Source organism: Pseudophryne corroboree, chromosome 9, assembly GCF_028390025.1.
Source record: "Pseudophryne corroboree isolate aPseCor3 chromosome 9, aPseCor3.hap2, whole genome shotgun sequence".
NCBI classification, from domain to species: Eukaryota; Metazoa; Chordata; class Amphibia; order Anura; family Myobatrachidae; genus Pseudophryne; species Pseudophryne corroboree.
Genome location: NC_086452.1, coordinates 95,086,441 through 95,102,700, shown reverse-complemented (window position 1 = coordinate 95,102,700; position 16,260 = coordinate 95,086,441). Strand labels below are relative to the sequence as shown.

The following is a 16,260-nucleotide window of genomic DNA, read 5'->3' as shown; positions in this document are numbered from 1 at the left end:
GCATACAAAGCCGCAGTCTCAGTCGGATTTGCGTCCATCTCTGTATCAGTATTTTCATTCTCCCAGAACAGGAACTAACGCCTAGTGCCCAAGACTTTGCCTCTGTAGTTCTAAGTTGTAACTTCCGAACACAAATGAGATAATAAAGTTGCTCAGTCTATAACTGCAACCTCCATAAGACAGACAGACGCTGTGTCTGCTAATGCTATTAATCCAAGGTAAATTGGAAAAGTTACATTCAAACATTGGGGTCGATTCAATTCGGCAACAGATGAATAACGCCGAGAATTAGCTCCCAACGCTATTCAATTCAGCTAAAGTTAAGTCGGCAAATGCCCGTTCTCGCCGACTTAACAGGTAGTTTTGTCTGGAGAACGGGCATTCTCCGACTTAACTACCCGCGGCGATGCTGATTCCCGACAGAATCAGCCTCGCGACGGCCGCGCTGCAGCACTTTTGTCGGTTTTCTTCTCTCACCCACCGGGGGTGAGAGAAGAATTCCCGACAATTGCGGGTAACTAGTAGCTGAATTGAATAGCGTCGGGAGCTAATTCCCAGCGCTATTAATCTGTTGCCGAATTGAATCGACCCCATTATATAGATTCTAATAATACCAATAATATCTTCACTAAATAGTATAGGCCCGTGTTTCCCTAAATGGTCCCGTGTATTACTCTGCAGGTATACTTTGAGGATGAGGAGTCTCAGTCCTTTCACCAGGTGAATCCAGACAGCACCCTACTCAAGACGTTACAGCACAGCAGGTGAGATTTCTATCCTTATAGTCGATGGGCCTGTTTGTGACTCTGCGGATATCTGCACACGGCACGTTCGTTGTAGACTGCGCGTGAGCTGCGCCATGCGTACTATGCAGACAGACAGATGGGCGGCGTCCATATGATCGGACAGAACCGGTCCATCTCATGGCAGTGACTTGGGTGTTATAGCCGACTCACATGTGCGTTTTGAGCTTGTTAATGGACATGGGACTCCTCTTTATAAATGATCTTTTGCACCCAGTATGGGCTGGGAGCAGGTGCTTATAGTATTGACTACCGCTGTGGATGGAAGCGCAGTGGAAGGGCCAGACATCCACATGAAGTCTGACCGACAATTGGCATAGGCGGGAGGATACTAATTTTGGCTGTAGTAATCAATCAGGCCCTGTATGATGCATAATCCACAAGATTGCTGCCCTGTAATGCTGGCTTACTGCAGGCGGCACACAGTGATGTAGAGCTCATGAGCTGGCCAGTGGCACAGGAAGGAAGGGCACGGCAGCACTTAATTGTTCTGTGCCAGGGCTTCTCATTGCTACTCCCACCGTTATACACATTGCTTATTACTGATTTTAAATTCAAGTAGACACTGGTTTTGGGCTGGGGGTGGAGCTTACAGAGGCATGGAGCTCATCTGGCTGCGCTGGAGATGCTTCCGCAGCTGCATGGGACGTCCCATTGTCTGTGTGTAGTGAAGCTCCTTTTGGGTCACTCCTCTGTCTCCATAGCTGCTGCTGTGCCTTTTTCCCTGTGTAGTGTCCGTACTCACTCTGTTTAGACAGCTGTGCTGTCTCTGTTACTGGTGTAGTGCATATCTGTGTGCTGTATTGCAGTGAGTCTCCCCACGTTTTCCCGCTCCGTGTACTCGCATGGCAAAAAAATGATCTACTGTTCCAGCCACTTTTGATAAGGGAAATGTCTCCCAGAAAGTCTTAATCCAGGTGCAAAAATAAATTTTTACTTACCCGTTTAAAGTGGGTGTCTGTATGAGAATCTTGTGAATCAGAGAGACCAGCCCCTACTGTAGTCACTACTCCTGCCGATGCTCCTTCATGGGTGGCTACCTTAGCAGGAGTTGTCCCAGCAATTAGCGGCTCCCTGGTAGGGCTAAAGGCCCACAGCTGAAGATTAGGGTTCGTCTGCAGGGTCCCTTCCATCTTCTCAAGTGTCAGCTTGCTCTGGCCCAGAGGTTAGCACGTTCCGTATAGAGTTTTGTACAGGTCTCTTCATCCTTAGAGCAGATGATGGAGTCCTCCTCTAGGAGTTCGGACAATTTCACTAGATGTCCATCTTATCAGAGAGAGATCCCTTCGGTCCTCCAGTCAGGAGACGATTCAGATGCAGATTTTTCTTCCCAGGAGGAGGAAGGAGAGGTTTTGGATGATTCAGATCTGGAGGAGACCTTGCCCCCAGGGGCATATACGGGGCACACCCAAGGGATAGAGTCCCTTATCAAGGCTGTCTGTCAGGTGTTTAAGATTTCCGGGTCTGACGCAGCGGAGTTTCAGGAAACCTCGCTGTTTTCTTGTGCTTTACCCTTTTCCATCAGTCGACAGGTCCAAGTGGGAAACACCACCCTGGGGGATCCATCTATGTCCGATTTTTCTAAAAAGACAACAATTCCGGGAGCCACTTCTTTATGAGATGGGGCAGATTGAAAAATTAGAAATGACCCTCAAATCCATTTACATGGCTGCTGGAATTTCACACCGATCAGCTTTAATCAGTGCTTGGGTGAACAAGAGAGAGGAGAAATGGGCAGAGTAATTATTGGAGAGCCTTCAGTCTATTATTGTTATGCTGACCTGATCCTCCTGGCTATATACCTGGGGAATGTGGGCATGGATGCTGGGAGGTAAGTTCTCGGATTTCAACTTCATCAGTGGCCGCAATCTGTGCTCTCTGGCTTCGGGCCTGGCAGGCAGATGCTGATTCAAAATGGGCCCTAGAGGCCCTCCCCTGTTCCGGTGATGTCTTGTTTGACCCTGGGCTGGACTAACTCATTGCCCTTGCCACGGGGGGCAGAAGTACCTTCTTGCCTTCATCCTCTGTTAATCCCTACTCGGAGACGTTCCTTTTGGGCTCTTGCAAAACCAGAGGTGCCTTGTCTGTGGCTAGAGAAAGGTCCAGAGGACTCCAGGCCGGTCCTGCCTGTCATCAGGATCCCAAGCGCGCAGAAAAACCTGCAGCATGTCTCCTGCCCCACCTGGGGGCCACAACAGTGGGTGCTTGACTGTTGTCTCAAATGCGTTTGGTTCCAGATTTTGTTTCTCCCCTAGTTTGTTTCTTTTATTACCGCAGGTCTGCCCAACTCTGTACAGAAGCAGAGGGTGTTGCAGCAAGCAATAGACAAGCTTCTTGCCTCCGTGGTCTTAGTCCCGCTTCCGGTGCATCAGTGCACTCAGGGGTTTTATTTCAATTCAGTTTGTTGCACCGAACCATCCAATCTATTTTGAATCTCAAATCCTTAAATGTTCATCTGATGTAACACCAGTTTAAGATGGAATTCCTACACTCTGTCATCGCGGGTATCGAGCCTAAGGACATCAGGGACGCGTACCTCCACATTCCAATTTAGGAACAGCATCAGGCGTTTCTCCAGTTTGCCATCCTGGATTCTTATTACCAATTTCAGGCCCTGCCCTTTGGCCTGTTGCTTGCCCCCTGGGTGTTTACCTAGGGGATGGTGGTTATGGTTGCCCATCTGTAGTCTCTGGGGGTAAACATTGTGCCATACCTAGATTACTTTCTCATCAAGGCTCCATCGGCGGATTCTCTTTGGAGGCAGGTCACCTTGACGCATCAGGTTCTCATCCGACATGGTTAGATTGTCAATTTCAAGAAGTCTAGTCAAGTGCTGTAACAGCATCTCCAGTTCCTGGGTGTGGTTGTCAACACCTCTTTGCAGACAATGTTTCTCCCACTGGCCCAGGCAATACAGCGTTTCTCCAGTTGGTACTCAAGAGCAAAAGGGGTATCAGTTCACATCTGCATTTGCTTGCTCGGCAAGATGGTGGTCTTCTTCGTGGTCATTCAGTTTGGTTGGTTCCAGTCCAGGCCCTTTCAGCTGGACCTTCTATTCCAGTGGTCAGGGTCCCATCTTCAGATACAAATGCTAGTTTGGCTGTCCCCTCGGACCTGCCTCTTCTTGCTCTGGTGGCGTCAACTCTACCATCTCCGGGAGGGTTGAAGGTGTGGAATGTGAAATTGGACTCTCCTCACAGCAGATCACAACTTACGAGGCTGGGGGTCAGTGGTCCTGGAAAGTCCATTTCAGGGTCGATGGTGGACCCAGAAGGCTCATCTGCCAATCAGTGTCCCAGAGCTCAGGGCAATGTACAATGCACTACTGGTTGCACAAGGTCTCCTGGTGGACTGCCGTTTCGAGTGCAGTCGGATAATGCCATGCCCATGGTGTACATAAATCGGCAAGGGGGACCTCACAGTCACTTAGCCATGCAAAAGTCCAGCAGCATACTGTGCTGGGCGGAAAAGTAAATTTTTGCCATCTACACAGTGTTCATACCCGGGGTCGACATCAGGGAGACATACTATCTCTGTCATTGGGATTTCCACCCCATGGAGTGGGCCCTTCATCCGGAGGTCTTCAAGCAGTTGGTCTGAAGTTGGGCCAGGACCAAGATAGACCTCATGGCGCCTCTGCAGAATCACCAGCTACTGAGGTATTGCTCCAGGATGCGGGATCCCGTAGCTCCCCTTGCGTCATTTTTCATGACAATCGTGCTGAGCTTTGCACGTAGCTGGCCTTTTGCCAAATGTGGTCTCAGCCTTCCACATTAATCAACCAATTGTGGTTCCTATTTGTCGGCTGACGACGCAGCTTCACCATCTCTGGATGTTGTTAGGGCTCTTCTGATCTATATGTATATTACCACTTTGATGTGCAAGACAGGTTCCTTGTTTGTGCTGTATGATTCCTCCAGACGGCGTTGTCCTGCTTCTAAGCAGCCCCTGGCTAGGTGGATCCATCTGGCTAGTGTTGTCAATGCTCGCCCTCCTCCTAGTTCCATCTCCGCTCATTCAACGTAATCAGTTGGGACCTGGGCTACTCGAAGAGAGGCTTTTGCTTCTCAACAGCTACTTGGTCCACGGTTCATACGTTTGTCTGCTTCAATCATTTTGATACCTTTTGCTGCCCCTTAATCAGGTTTTGTTTGCAGGGTTCTGCAGCTCTCTCAGCGCTCTCCTGCCCGGGAGGACAGCTTTGGTACATCTGCAGTGTAACTAATGTCCCCTAGTGAATGAAGGAGAAAACAGGATTTTGGTACTTACTGATAAATCGCTTTCTCCAATATCATAGGGGACACTGGATCCCTCTGAGAGCTGTTCTTTCCAGCATTGTTTCTTGGAATGTTTGCAGCTTAATGTTGGTTGTATGTAGGGAGGCCAAACCCGGGCCATTTTTTCAATCCCGGGATTCGGGATTGAAAAACGCTCAATCTCGGGATTCCCGGGATCCCGGGATCGCAGTAGGGATCAGTGAAGAAGGGTGTAGGGAGCAGCGCTGGAGGGTAGGTAGCGGTGCGGGAGGGTGTAGGTAGCGGCGCGGAAGGGAGGGAGGGTGTAGGTAGCTGGGCGGGAGGATGTAGGTAGCTGGGCGGGAGGGTGTAGGTAGCGGTGTGGGAGGGAGGCTGTTAGCACTGCTCGGAGGGTGGGTGTAAATAATACCACTTACTATTAGGTGATCGGCAGCCATGGACACACTGAACGCGACGGCATTTCAAATGAAGCGCCGGCCGCCAGCCAACCAGAGCTGGCGGACCGGCAGCCAATCAGGGAAGCGGCCACAGCAGTCGCAGCGGCAGCTTCCCTGATTGGCTGCCGGTCCGCCAGCTCTGATTGGCTGGCGGCCGGCGCCACATTTGAAGTGCCGTCGCGTTCACCGTTTGTCTATGGCTGCCGCCCGCCTAATTGTAAGTAGTATTACTTACACACCCACCCTCCCGCACATGCGCAGTGTAATCCCGTGAATCCCGGGATTGGATGCTCCAATCCCGGGATTCAAATCCCGGCATTTTTGGGCCCAAATCCCGGGATCGGCCTCCCTAGTTGTATGCAGTGTGTCTGTTGTTCTTGTTTGTTTTGATCTTTGGACCGTTTTTTTCTCAGTTGTTTCCTCCTTTTTCTTCCTGTGCTCCGTTGTTTTTGCTCTCTGCCTCCACTTGGGCTTGCTTAATCTTAATTGAGGCCAATGGGGTATAGAGGGGGAGCAGTTATCTTCAATTCTTAAGAATATAAAGTGTCAGGCTCCACTTATCACCTGTTTATACTCCAGTGTAACTCCAGTGTCGTCTATGGAATCAGAGAAAGGGATTTATCGGAGAGTACCAAAATACATTTTTTTTTAGTTTTTTTTTTATAAACACTTTATAGTCTTTGTTTAATATTAATTTTAATCTGGCATTATTAACCTCTTTGCGGGTAACACTAAATCATATGTGTAACTTATATTTATTTGTGTTTCCACAGATTCCGTGTGAAAGCTGGAACACCTTCATTTTTAATTTTGGTAAAGCGGAGTCCCTTCAGTATGAAGTATTTTTCAGACAAAAAAGTGTATAGGTCACGCTGATGACTAACTACATATGAACTACGAATTTGTACTTCCATTAAAAAAGAGATCAATATATTTGTGACTATACAGTATGCAGGGATGGCAATCCGTGTCCTTGCTGCATTGTAATATAAGTTTATAGTAAAGATTTTTAGCGTTAGTGTACTTTTCCCTGCGCCAGCCTGGCCGCACAGCCCCATCAGCGGTGTATGCCATGAATGCTACAGGCATTGCTGTGAGATGATCGATTACTTTGTTGCACAGACTGGGAATTGTCCTTGCTGGGACTTTGACAAACTCGGCAGGAAAAAGGATTTTTGGAATGACTAAATTTTTTAGTGATAAACTGAAGTATTAATCAATTGGTACATTGTTTTCTTATGTTTCTGTGCCCTTCATTCCTGTCTATATAACATTCCAAAGAGGTTGTTGGTGGTTTTTTTTTTTTTATACATTGTTTAGGTACAACTCAGTTGTACTGTGTCCTTTGCATTAGATACAGTTGCTTCCAGTACACAGCTTTGTGTCCATAACCCGAGGCACCACAAATAATCATCTGACTAATTTAAATACATTGCTAGGAGGCACAGACTCCACTAGGGGATACTGGAGGCTGATTACACTGGGGATAGATGGGCTGGCTATCAGGTGCTGGCACTTTAACTAATTGAAGAGAATGCTGGCAACAGCCTCCCTGCTTCGTGGGACTTAGGGCGGGAGTAGTGTCCAACCCTTAGAGGTTAATAGCCACTATCTCCGCTGACAGGACACTGAGCTCCTGAGGGTGTTGATTGTTAGCCCCCTGGCGACTTCTCACTCCCGCAGCATGCCGCCACCCCCTAACAGAGCCAGAAGATCGCGGTGGTGAGTGTGTCACCGGTGACCTAACAAGCGGGGAGCCAGTGTGTATGGCGGCAACGGTGGGAGCGCAGTACTGACAGTGCGCTCCGGAGGCTCAGTGGTACACAGGTGTGGCACTGTGAGGGGCGCCCCGGGCCAAAGCTATATCCTAAAAAAACGGTCACTCAGGCTGTCAGGGACATATGTACTACTGCTAGCGCCATTACCTCAGGCCAGTATAAACATCCAAAGTGCAGGAAGACATGCCATGTTTGGGGGTGGAGCTTCCCCTCAGAGCAGACCCAGCAGCTCACCAGCGCCGATTTCTCCCTGCAGATCCACACTCTGAGTCACGGACAGGGAGCGCTGACCCTTCACGACTCCAGCTATTCTGTGCGGTACCAAAGGGGTTGTAGAAGGAGGGGGGAAGACTGTCTAATGCTGTGTAGTTATATTAAGGGTACACAGTCAGCGCCACGTAGTTATTCTATAACTGCCTACTGGGGCGCTGTGTGTGCTGGCTCCAAGCTCTGTGTTTCTCTGAAGGTACTTGGGGGAAACTGTGACAATTTCCTGTGTGTGTATGCAAATTTCTCACATAACCATGTCCAGGGGTATCCGGACTCCAGGTCGACAACAAAAAGGTCGACACACCTTAGGTCGACGCCAATTGGTCGACACACCTTAGGTCGACAGGGACAATGTCGACATGGAAAAGGTCGACATGAGTTTTTCACAGTTTTTTTCTTTTTGGGAACCTTTTCATACTTTACCGTTCCAATCGTAGTCCACGTGGATCGTTAAGTATGAAAAGGTCCAAAAAAGAAAAAAAATTGTGAAAAACTCACGTCGACCTTTTGACCATGTCGACCTAAGGTGTGTCGACCAATTGGTGTCGACCTAAGGTGTGTCGACCTTTTTGTTGTCGACCTGTAGTCCCAGACCCTGTCCAGGGACTCGGTGTCTTGTGTGGCAGAATATGTATCTTCTCCAGAGGAATCCATTCCATGTACACAGGAATGTAATATTTTGTCTCAGCCTTCCGAATCCAAGCCCCAGTGGGTAGCTTCTATTAAGGGAATGATATCCCAGATTTCTACTAGGATTGCACATTATGAGACTGAATCACAGATTTTAAAACAATCTGTGGAGGTTTTGTCTGGTTCTGTCCCCACTACCTCAAAATCCCCTGGTGTATCCAAGAAACGTGTGCTTGCTCAGATTATGCAGGTCGACACGGGCACCGACTCTGACACGGCAGAGGGTGATGCGGATATGCGTGGGGGGTGAGGCTTCCCTAGCAAGAGGAGTACAACTCATGATTGAGGCTATTAGGGATGTATTACACATTACTGACAAACCACCTGAACAGGTAGAGGAGGCTTACTTTACAGACAATAAGAAGGCCTCTCTGACCTTCCCTGCGTCTAAGGAATTAAACGCATTATATGAAAAATCCTGGGAAATTCTGAGAAAAAATTCTAGATTCCTAAGAGGGTTCTTGTGGCTTTTCCTTTCCCTGAGGATGTCTAAAAAGGTGGTTTTACCTGTCCTGGCGTCTACCGCTTTGAAGGAACCGGCAGATCGCAAGATTGAAACTACGCTCAAATCCATATACACTGCTTCAGGAGTGGCGTTAAGACTCACTATTGCCTGTGCATGGATTTCTAAAGCCATAGTAAAGTGGTCAGGAACATTACTAGAGGACTTCGATTCTATGGATAGAAGTGACATTGAATTGTTTTTACGTAACATACAGGATTCTGCTGGTTTCATGGCGGAGGCCATGAAGGACCTGGGTAATCTGACTGCATGGACATCGTCCATGGCTGTCTCAGCATGCAGGGGACTCTGGCTACACCAAAGGTCTGCAGACGCAGAATCCAGGAGACGTGTGGAGAACCTACCCTTCACAGGTCAGGCTCTATTTCAGTCGTGGCCAACCTGTGGCTCTTGAGCCGCATGAGGCTCTTTCTTTATTTAAATGTGGCTCCCAACTAGTGATGAGCGGGTTTGGTTCCTCGGAATCCGAACCCCCCCGAACTTCACCCATTTTACACGGGTCCGAGGCAGATTCGAATCTTCCCGCCTTGCTCGGTTAACCCGAGCGCTCCCGAACGTCGTCATCCCGCTGTCAGATTCTCGCGAGATTCGGATTCTATATAAGGAGCCGTGTAAAGAAAGCACTTAAGGTGATAAATCGTCTGCGCAAAAACAATCAGGCAGTCCTGTCCAGCAGATTCAAAAAGGAGTGTCCCTCCAATTACACTCGCAAAATTAACTAGGAAAATGTGGTTACGAATACACTATAACAAGGCGCCACCTCTTAATTGTGCAACCATCACTCTGTGGTGGAGATATTAAAAGTATATTTACGTTCCTTGTATATACACCAGTATCCTCTTTGCTCCAGAGCCCTGGATCTCACATGCTCAGCATATGCAAAGATAAATACAATCTCATGTGTAGTAATGTCAATTTAATACATAGATTTTATACAACACACACATAACGTAGACAATGACAAAAAGGTTCCCACTATGGTTCCATCAAATGTCCCCAGAGGACTGAAACAATTACCAGATGATGTGGAGAACTGGTGGATAAGCAGTTCTCAAACAAGCGTTGTTAAATATCTGAAGTCAGTCCACCCGGGTAGGCAACTCCAGAAGGGGCATCAGGTACCGTTCAGTGCTCTCCAAACAGCTTCAGGAACCAGGGGATCAGCAACACCTTACAGCCAACGCGTTTCAACCCCTGTCATCAGGGTCTTTTTCAAGGCAGAGTGTTGCTCTGTTCAACTGTTCCTTCTTTTAAACAAGAATTATCCAATCAAAAAAACATCCCATTCCCGCTAATCCAATTGCCGGAAATACGTCGCACACAACTCCGCCCACTACACCCAACGATGCCCCGTACTCCCGGAAGCTTCCGGATATCCTTCTGTAACCGCGCCTCCTCTTTCCGAAAGTGTATAGTCAAGTGTTGCGCCCGCTACAGCCAGCGGCGCCCCGGCTCCTGGAAATACGTCATCGGCATTCGTCTATTGCCGGAAGTTCCCTACTGCATCTCCACGGAAAATATGTGATCTCCCATAATCGGTATTAGCCATGATTCTCCCCTCATGCTTCCCATCCATACAGCGGAAGTGTCCAGAAATCGTAAACAAAATACATCATTACTGGTCCCCTTCTCATAAACGTCCTTACAAACCATTATATGATCTGTAAACATAAAAACCCGTAAGATACATAAAATACATATGAGTGACATTAAGATTCATTAAGAACACAGAAACCATGATTATAAAATATTGAAAATTATTCTAAAAAAATTATTTTATGAAAATATGTACATTTGCAACGTAATCAATTCATATATGAAGTTTATAAAAACTAATGGAACAGATTAAAATTGATAGACCACTAAAAATTATTCAAACTATTCTCCAAGGTTATTGCAATGACAAATGGCACTAATTGTTTTTCTAATAAATCATAGGAACCATTTGAGATCAAAGTCACTGTTTAAACCGTATGGGTATAATGTATTGCACTCATAAATTAGCTGCATTTCTTTCCTAGCCAAGCTCGAAGCAGTATCCCGTTGTCGGAGATTGCCTTTTACCAGTTTTAATCCTGTAAATCTAATAATATTTCTCGTGGAGCAATTATGAAATCTCTTGAAGTGGGACGAGAGAGCGTGTGTCTCCAGTCCCTTCTTTATGTTTCTACAATGCTCCCCGAGCCTGACCTTAAGGGCTCTAGAAGTGCGTCCTATGTAAAATAGGTGGCACGTGCATTCAATACAGTAGATGACATTACTCGAGTTACATGTCATGAATTCATTGACAGTTAACTTTTTGCCATTTATCTGAATGCTATCGAGTTTTCTTGTGCCATCACTGCTAATCTCCCTACAGCCTATACACATTCCACATCTATGGAAACCTTTGGTGACAATCCTTGGTTCCCGTCTTATTGGTGGAAGATAGCTGTTATCTAACTTGTTTTTTATGTTAGGGGCTTTCCTATAAATAAAAGTGGGATGTTCAGGAATTTTATTGCCCAATACTGGGTCCTTCAATATATTCCAGTTCTTTCTGATGGACCGTTCTAAAATTCTATATTGAGAATTGTAGCTTGTAATAAATGCCCACTCAAATTTTTCCTGCTTGGTTTGTTTTAAAGTGCTAGTGCTTAAAAGGTCATTTCTTTTGACACTACTAGCCTTTTGCATTGCTGATTTTATGATGTCCTCCTTATATCCACAATTTTCGAATCTTGTCTTTAATTCATGGGCTTGCTGTGTATAAATGGCCTTGTTGGTGCAATTTCTTTTAATACGCTTAAATTGACTGTTGGGGATAGAGTTAAGCCAGTTAATATGATGACAGCTAGTGTATTCGATATATGTTCTTGAATCAGTTGTTTTGGTGTATATTTTGGTCTGTATCTGATTATTTTCTACAAACACCGTGATATCTAAGAAATCAATCTTCAACTTATCGATATTAAAAGTGAGCTCAATATTTAAAACATTATCATTAAGATATGAACAGAAGAGATCCAAGCTGTCACGATCCCCTCGCCATATGAAAAAAATATTGGGTGTCATTCCGAGTTGTTCGCTCGGTAAATTGCATCGCAGCGATTTTCCGCTTAGTGCGCATGCGCAATGTTCGCACTGCGACTGCGCCAAGTAAATTTGCTATGAAGTTAGGTATTTTACTCACGGCTTTTTCTTCGTTCAGGCGATCGTAATGTGATTGACAGGAAGTGGGTGTTTCTGGGCGGAAACAGTCCGTTTTATGGGCGTGTGGGAAAAAACGCTACCGTTTCTGGGAAAAACGCGGGAGTGGCTGGAGAAACGGAGGAGTGGCTGGGCGAACGCTGGGTGTGTTTGTGACGTCAAACCAGGAACGACAAGCTCTGAACTGATCGCAGATGCCGAGTAAGTCTGGAGCTACTCAGAAACTGCACAGAGATGTCTTTTCGCAATATTGCGAATCTTTCGTTCGCAATTTTACTATGCTAAGATTCACTCCCAGTAGGCGTAGGCTTAGCGTGTGCAAAGCTGCTAAAAACGGCTTGCGAGCGAACAACTCAGAATGACCCCCATTGTCTATAAAACGTTTCCAGGACCCCAGGTTCGCTCCAAATGGGTTGTTATGCCAAATAAAATCCTCTTCCCATTGACCCATAAAAATATTGGCATAACTGGGAGCGAACCTGGTGCCCATGGCTGTGCCCACCTTTTGTATATAAAAAATTGCCATCAAAAGTAAAATAATTATTTGTAAAAATGAACCTGATCCCTTCTTTAATCAAATCCTGAACATGATCCTCCAAAGTGCTCCTTCTTAAATATGTAGTTATGGCCTGTAATCCTAATTCATGATTGATGATGGAATATAAAGATTTCACATCCGCAGTTACAAATATCATATTTTCTTCCCATTGTAACGTAGACAGGAAGAGCAAGAAATCTTTTGTATCCTTTAGATGGGAAACATTTTGTAAAACAAGCGGCTGAAGAAAAAAATCTGTATATTCTGATAGATTAGACGTGGCGGAATCAGTCCCAGATACTATGGGCCTACCCGGGGGATGGGTGGCATTTTTGTGGAACTTTGGAAGCAAATAAAGAAAGAATAGAGAAAAATATTAAAAAGAATGAAAAGGTCCTAGTTGAAAGAAAAATGAGAAAATTTATAAGAGATAAAAAAGAATCTGAGGAGAATAGTGATGAACAACAAGAAACCCCCCAAAAAGTGGAAATTATAACTCCCGTCAGGCCTACCAATGAAAACAGAGGTAGAGACAAGAGACAGTATTGGAACAGGAATAGTCCACCCAGTTCACATAGAGTGGATTATCGAAGAAATGGATATGGGAGGGATAGAGAAAGCTCACGAATACGAGAAAGAGCTCCACAGAGAAATCCAGATAGGAACAGATTTGGATATAGAGAACAGAGACCCTTTGGATTGAGAGGAGACAGAGATCGGGATCAAATATATGGAAGAAAAAATGAGAGAGACACAGGTGAGGGAAACTGGCAATGGAGAAGAACACATAGAATGAGAAATAACTCCCCACCTCTGGAGATAAATAATAGATTTGAAGTATTCAATAAGGGGGAGTCCTCACGTTTTTTAGAGAGAGGGAAACAGGATCTAAGATGGAGATACAACGGAAAACCCATAGGGGTACAAGAGGGGGAAGGGTGAAAAAGAGGAAACAAAAGAAAAAAACCACTAAAAAAAGTAAAAATAAGGAAATAAAACAAGTGGCCCAGGTTGAAACTGAGAACGAAGGTAGGGTTAAAATATTTAACATCAGTTCACATGTCTTAACGAAAGAGGTGTTCTGGAGAAGGGGCTAAATTACGCTCCAGCAACCACTATCAATAAGTTTGAAACATTTATTGATATTTCCAAATTTGAATGAAAACTCTGTATAAAAATTTTTTTTGAGTAAAGAAAAGGAGAATTCAGAAGAGAATGCTATAGTAGAGAGGACACCCTTTAAGCCTAAGTCTATCTTCTTCCCTGCACATGTAAAAGGCACTTTTATTGAAACTTTTTGTGAACTCATTAAGGGAGATCTCAGAGAAATTAAATCGTCAAGGATAAAATCAAACCTGACATACAAGGAAAGATTAGCATTGAAGGAATTGAAGAAAAACTCCGATCTAGTCATAAAACCTGCAGATAAAGGTGGGGGGTGGTAGTGATGAACAAGGATTGGTATATCAAGGAAGTTGAAGAACACGTTAATGATAAAATTACCTATTCCAAACTTAAATCAGATCCAACGGATAGGATAACCTCAGAGTTACAAGGTTTGATTAAAAAATGAGGACTCGGGAATTCTTGAAGAAAGAAAAGTTACATTTTTACACATTTTAAAACCTGTCACACCAGCACTTTATTTGCTTCCCAAGGTCCACAAAAATGCCACCCATCCCCCGGGTAGGCCCATAGTATCTGGGATTGATTCCGCCACGTCTAATCTATCAGAATATATAGATTTTTTTTCTTCAGCCACTTGTTTTACAAAATGTTTCCCATCTAAAGGATACAAAAGATTTCTTGCTCTTCCTGTCTACGTTACAATGGGAAGAAAATATGATATTTGTAACTGCGGATGTGAAATCTTTATATTCCATCATCAATCATGAATTAGGATTACAGGCCATAACTACATATTTAAGAAGGAGCACTTTGGAGGATCATGTTCAGGATTTGATTAAAGAAGGGATCAGGTTCATTTTAACAAATAATTATTTTACTTTTGATGGAAATTTTTATATACAAAAGGTGGGCACAGCCATGGGCACCAGGTTCGCTCCCAGTTATGCCAATATTTTTATGGGTCAATGGGAAGAGGATTTTATTTGGCATAACAACCCATTTGGAGCGAACCTGGGGTCCTGGAAACGTTTTATAGACAATATTTTTTTCATATGGCGAGGGGATCGTGACAGCTTGGATCTCTTCTGTTCATATCTTAATGATAATGTTTTAAATATTGAGCTCACTTTTAATATCGATAAGTTGAAGATTGATTTCTTAGATATCACGGTGTTTGTAGAAAATAATCAGATACAGACCAAAACATACACCAAAACAACTGATTCAAGAACATATATCGAATACACTAGCTGTCATCATATTAACTGGCTTAACTCTATCCCCAACGGTCAATTTAAGCGTATTAAAAGAAATTGCACCAAAGAGGCCATTTATACACAGCAAGCCCATGAATTAAAGACAAGATTCGAAAATTGTGGATATAAGGAGGACATCATAAAATCAGCAATGCAAAAGGCTAGTAGTGTCAAAAGAAATGACCTTTTAAGCACTAGCACTTTAAAACAAACCAAGCAGGAAAAATTTGAGTGGGCATTTATTACAAGCTACAATTCTCAATATAGAATTTTAGAACGGTCCATCAGGAAGAACTGGAATATATTGAAGAAGGACCCAGTATTGGGTAATAAAATTCCTGAACATCCCACTTTTATTTATAGGAAAGCCCCTAACATAAAAAACAAGTGAGTTAACAGCTATCCTCCACCAATAAGACGGGAACCAAGGATTGTCACCAAAGGTTTCCATAGATGTGGAATGTGTATAGGCTGTAGGGAGATTAGCAGTGATGGCACAAAAAAACTCGATGGCATTCAGATAAATGGCAAAAAGTTAACTGTCAATGAATTCATGACATGTAACTCGAGTAATGTCATCTACTGTATTGAATGCACGTGCCACCTATTTTACATAGGACGCACTTCTAGAGCCCTTAAGGTCAGGCTCGGGGAGCATTGTAGAAACATAAAGAAGGGACTGGAGACACACGCTCTCTCGTCCCACTTCAAGAGATTTCATAATTGCTCCACGAGAAATAATATTAGATTTACAGGATTAAAACTGGTAAAAGACAATCTTCGACAACGGGATACTGCTTCGAGCTTGGCTAGGAAAGAAATGCAGCTAATTTATGAGTGCAATACATTATACCCATACAGTTTAAACAGTGACTTTGAACTCAAATGGTTCCTATGATTTATTAGAAAAACAATTAGTGCCATTTGTCATTGCAATAACCTTGGAGAATAGTTTGAATAATTTTTAGTGGTCTATCAATTTTAATCTGTTCCATTAGTTTTTATAAACTTCATATATGAATTGATTACGTTGCAAATGTACATATTTTCATAAAATCATTTTTTAGATTAATTTTCAATATTTTATAATCATGGTTTCTGTGTTCTTAATGAATCTTAATGTCACTCATATGTATTTTATGTATCTTACGGGTTTTTATGTTTACAGATCATATAATGGTTTGTAAGGACGTTTATGAGAAGGGGACCAGTAATGATGTATTTTGTTTACGATTTCTGGACACTTCCGCTGTATGGATGGGAAGCATGAGGGGAGAATCATGGCTAATACCGATTATAGGAGATCACATATTTTCCGTGGAGATGCAGTAGGGAACTTCCGTCAATAGACGAATGCCGATGACGTATTTCCGGGAGCCGGGGCGCCGCTGG

At 44.3% G+C, this 16,260-nt stretch overlaps 1 protein-coding gene across 2 annotated transcripts in view; it reads left to right on the top strand.

Moving 5' to 3' along the window:
- The window catches only part of TTC4 (tetratricopeptide repeat domain 4), a 67,788-nt gene extending 61,072 nt beyond the window's left edge, over nucleotides 1–6,716 (top strand). For both annotated transcript variants that reach the window (XM_063939658.1, XM_063939659.1), the window contains exons 10-11: nucleotides 682–764; nucleotides 6,270–6,716. In XM_063939658.1, the coding sequence (XP_063795728.1) occupies nucleotides 682–764; nucleotides 6,270–6,372 (186 nt within the window). In that variant the 3' untranslated portion in view covers nucleotides 6,373–6,716. The remainder of the gene's footprint in view (nucleotides 1–681; nucleotides 765–6,269) is intronic.
- Nucleotides 6,717–16,260: the final 9,544 nt, after the last annotated feature.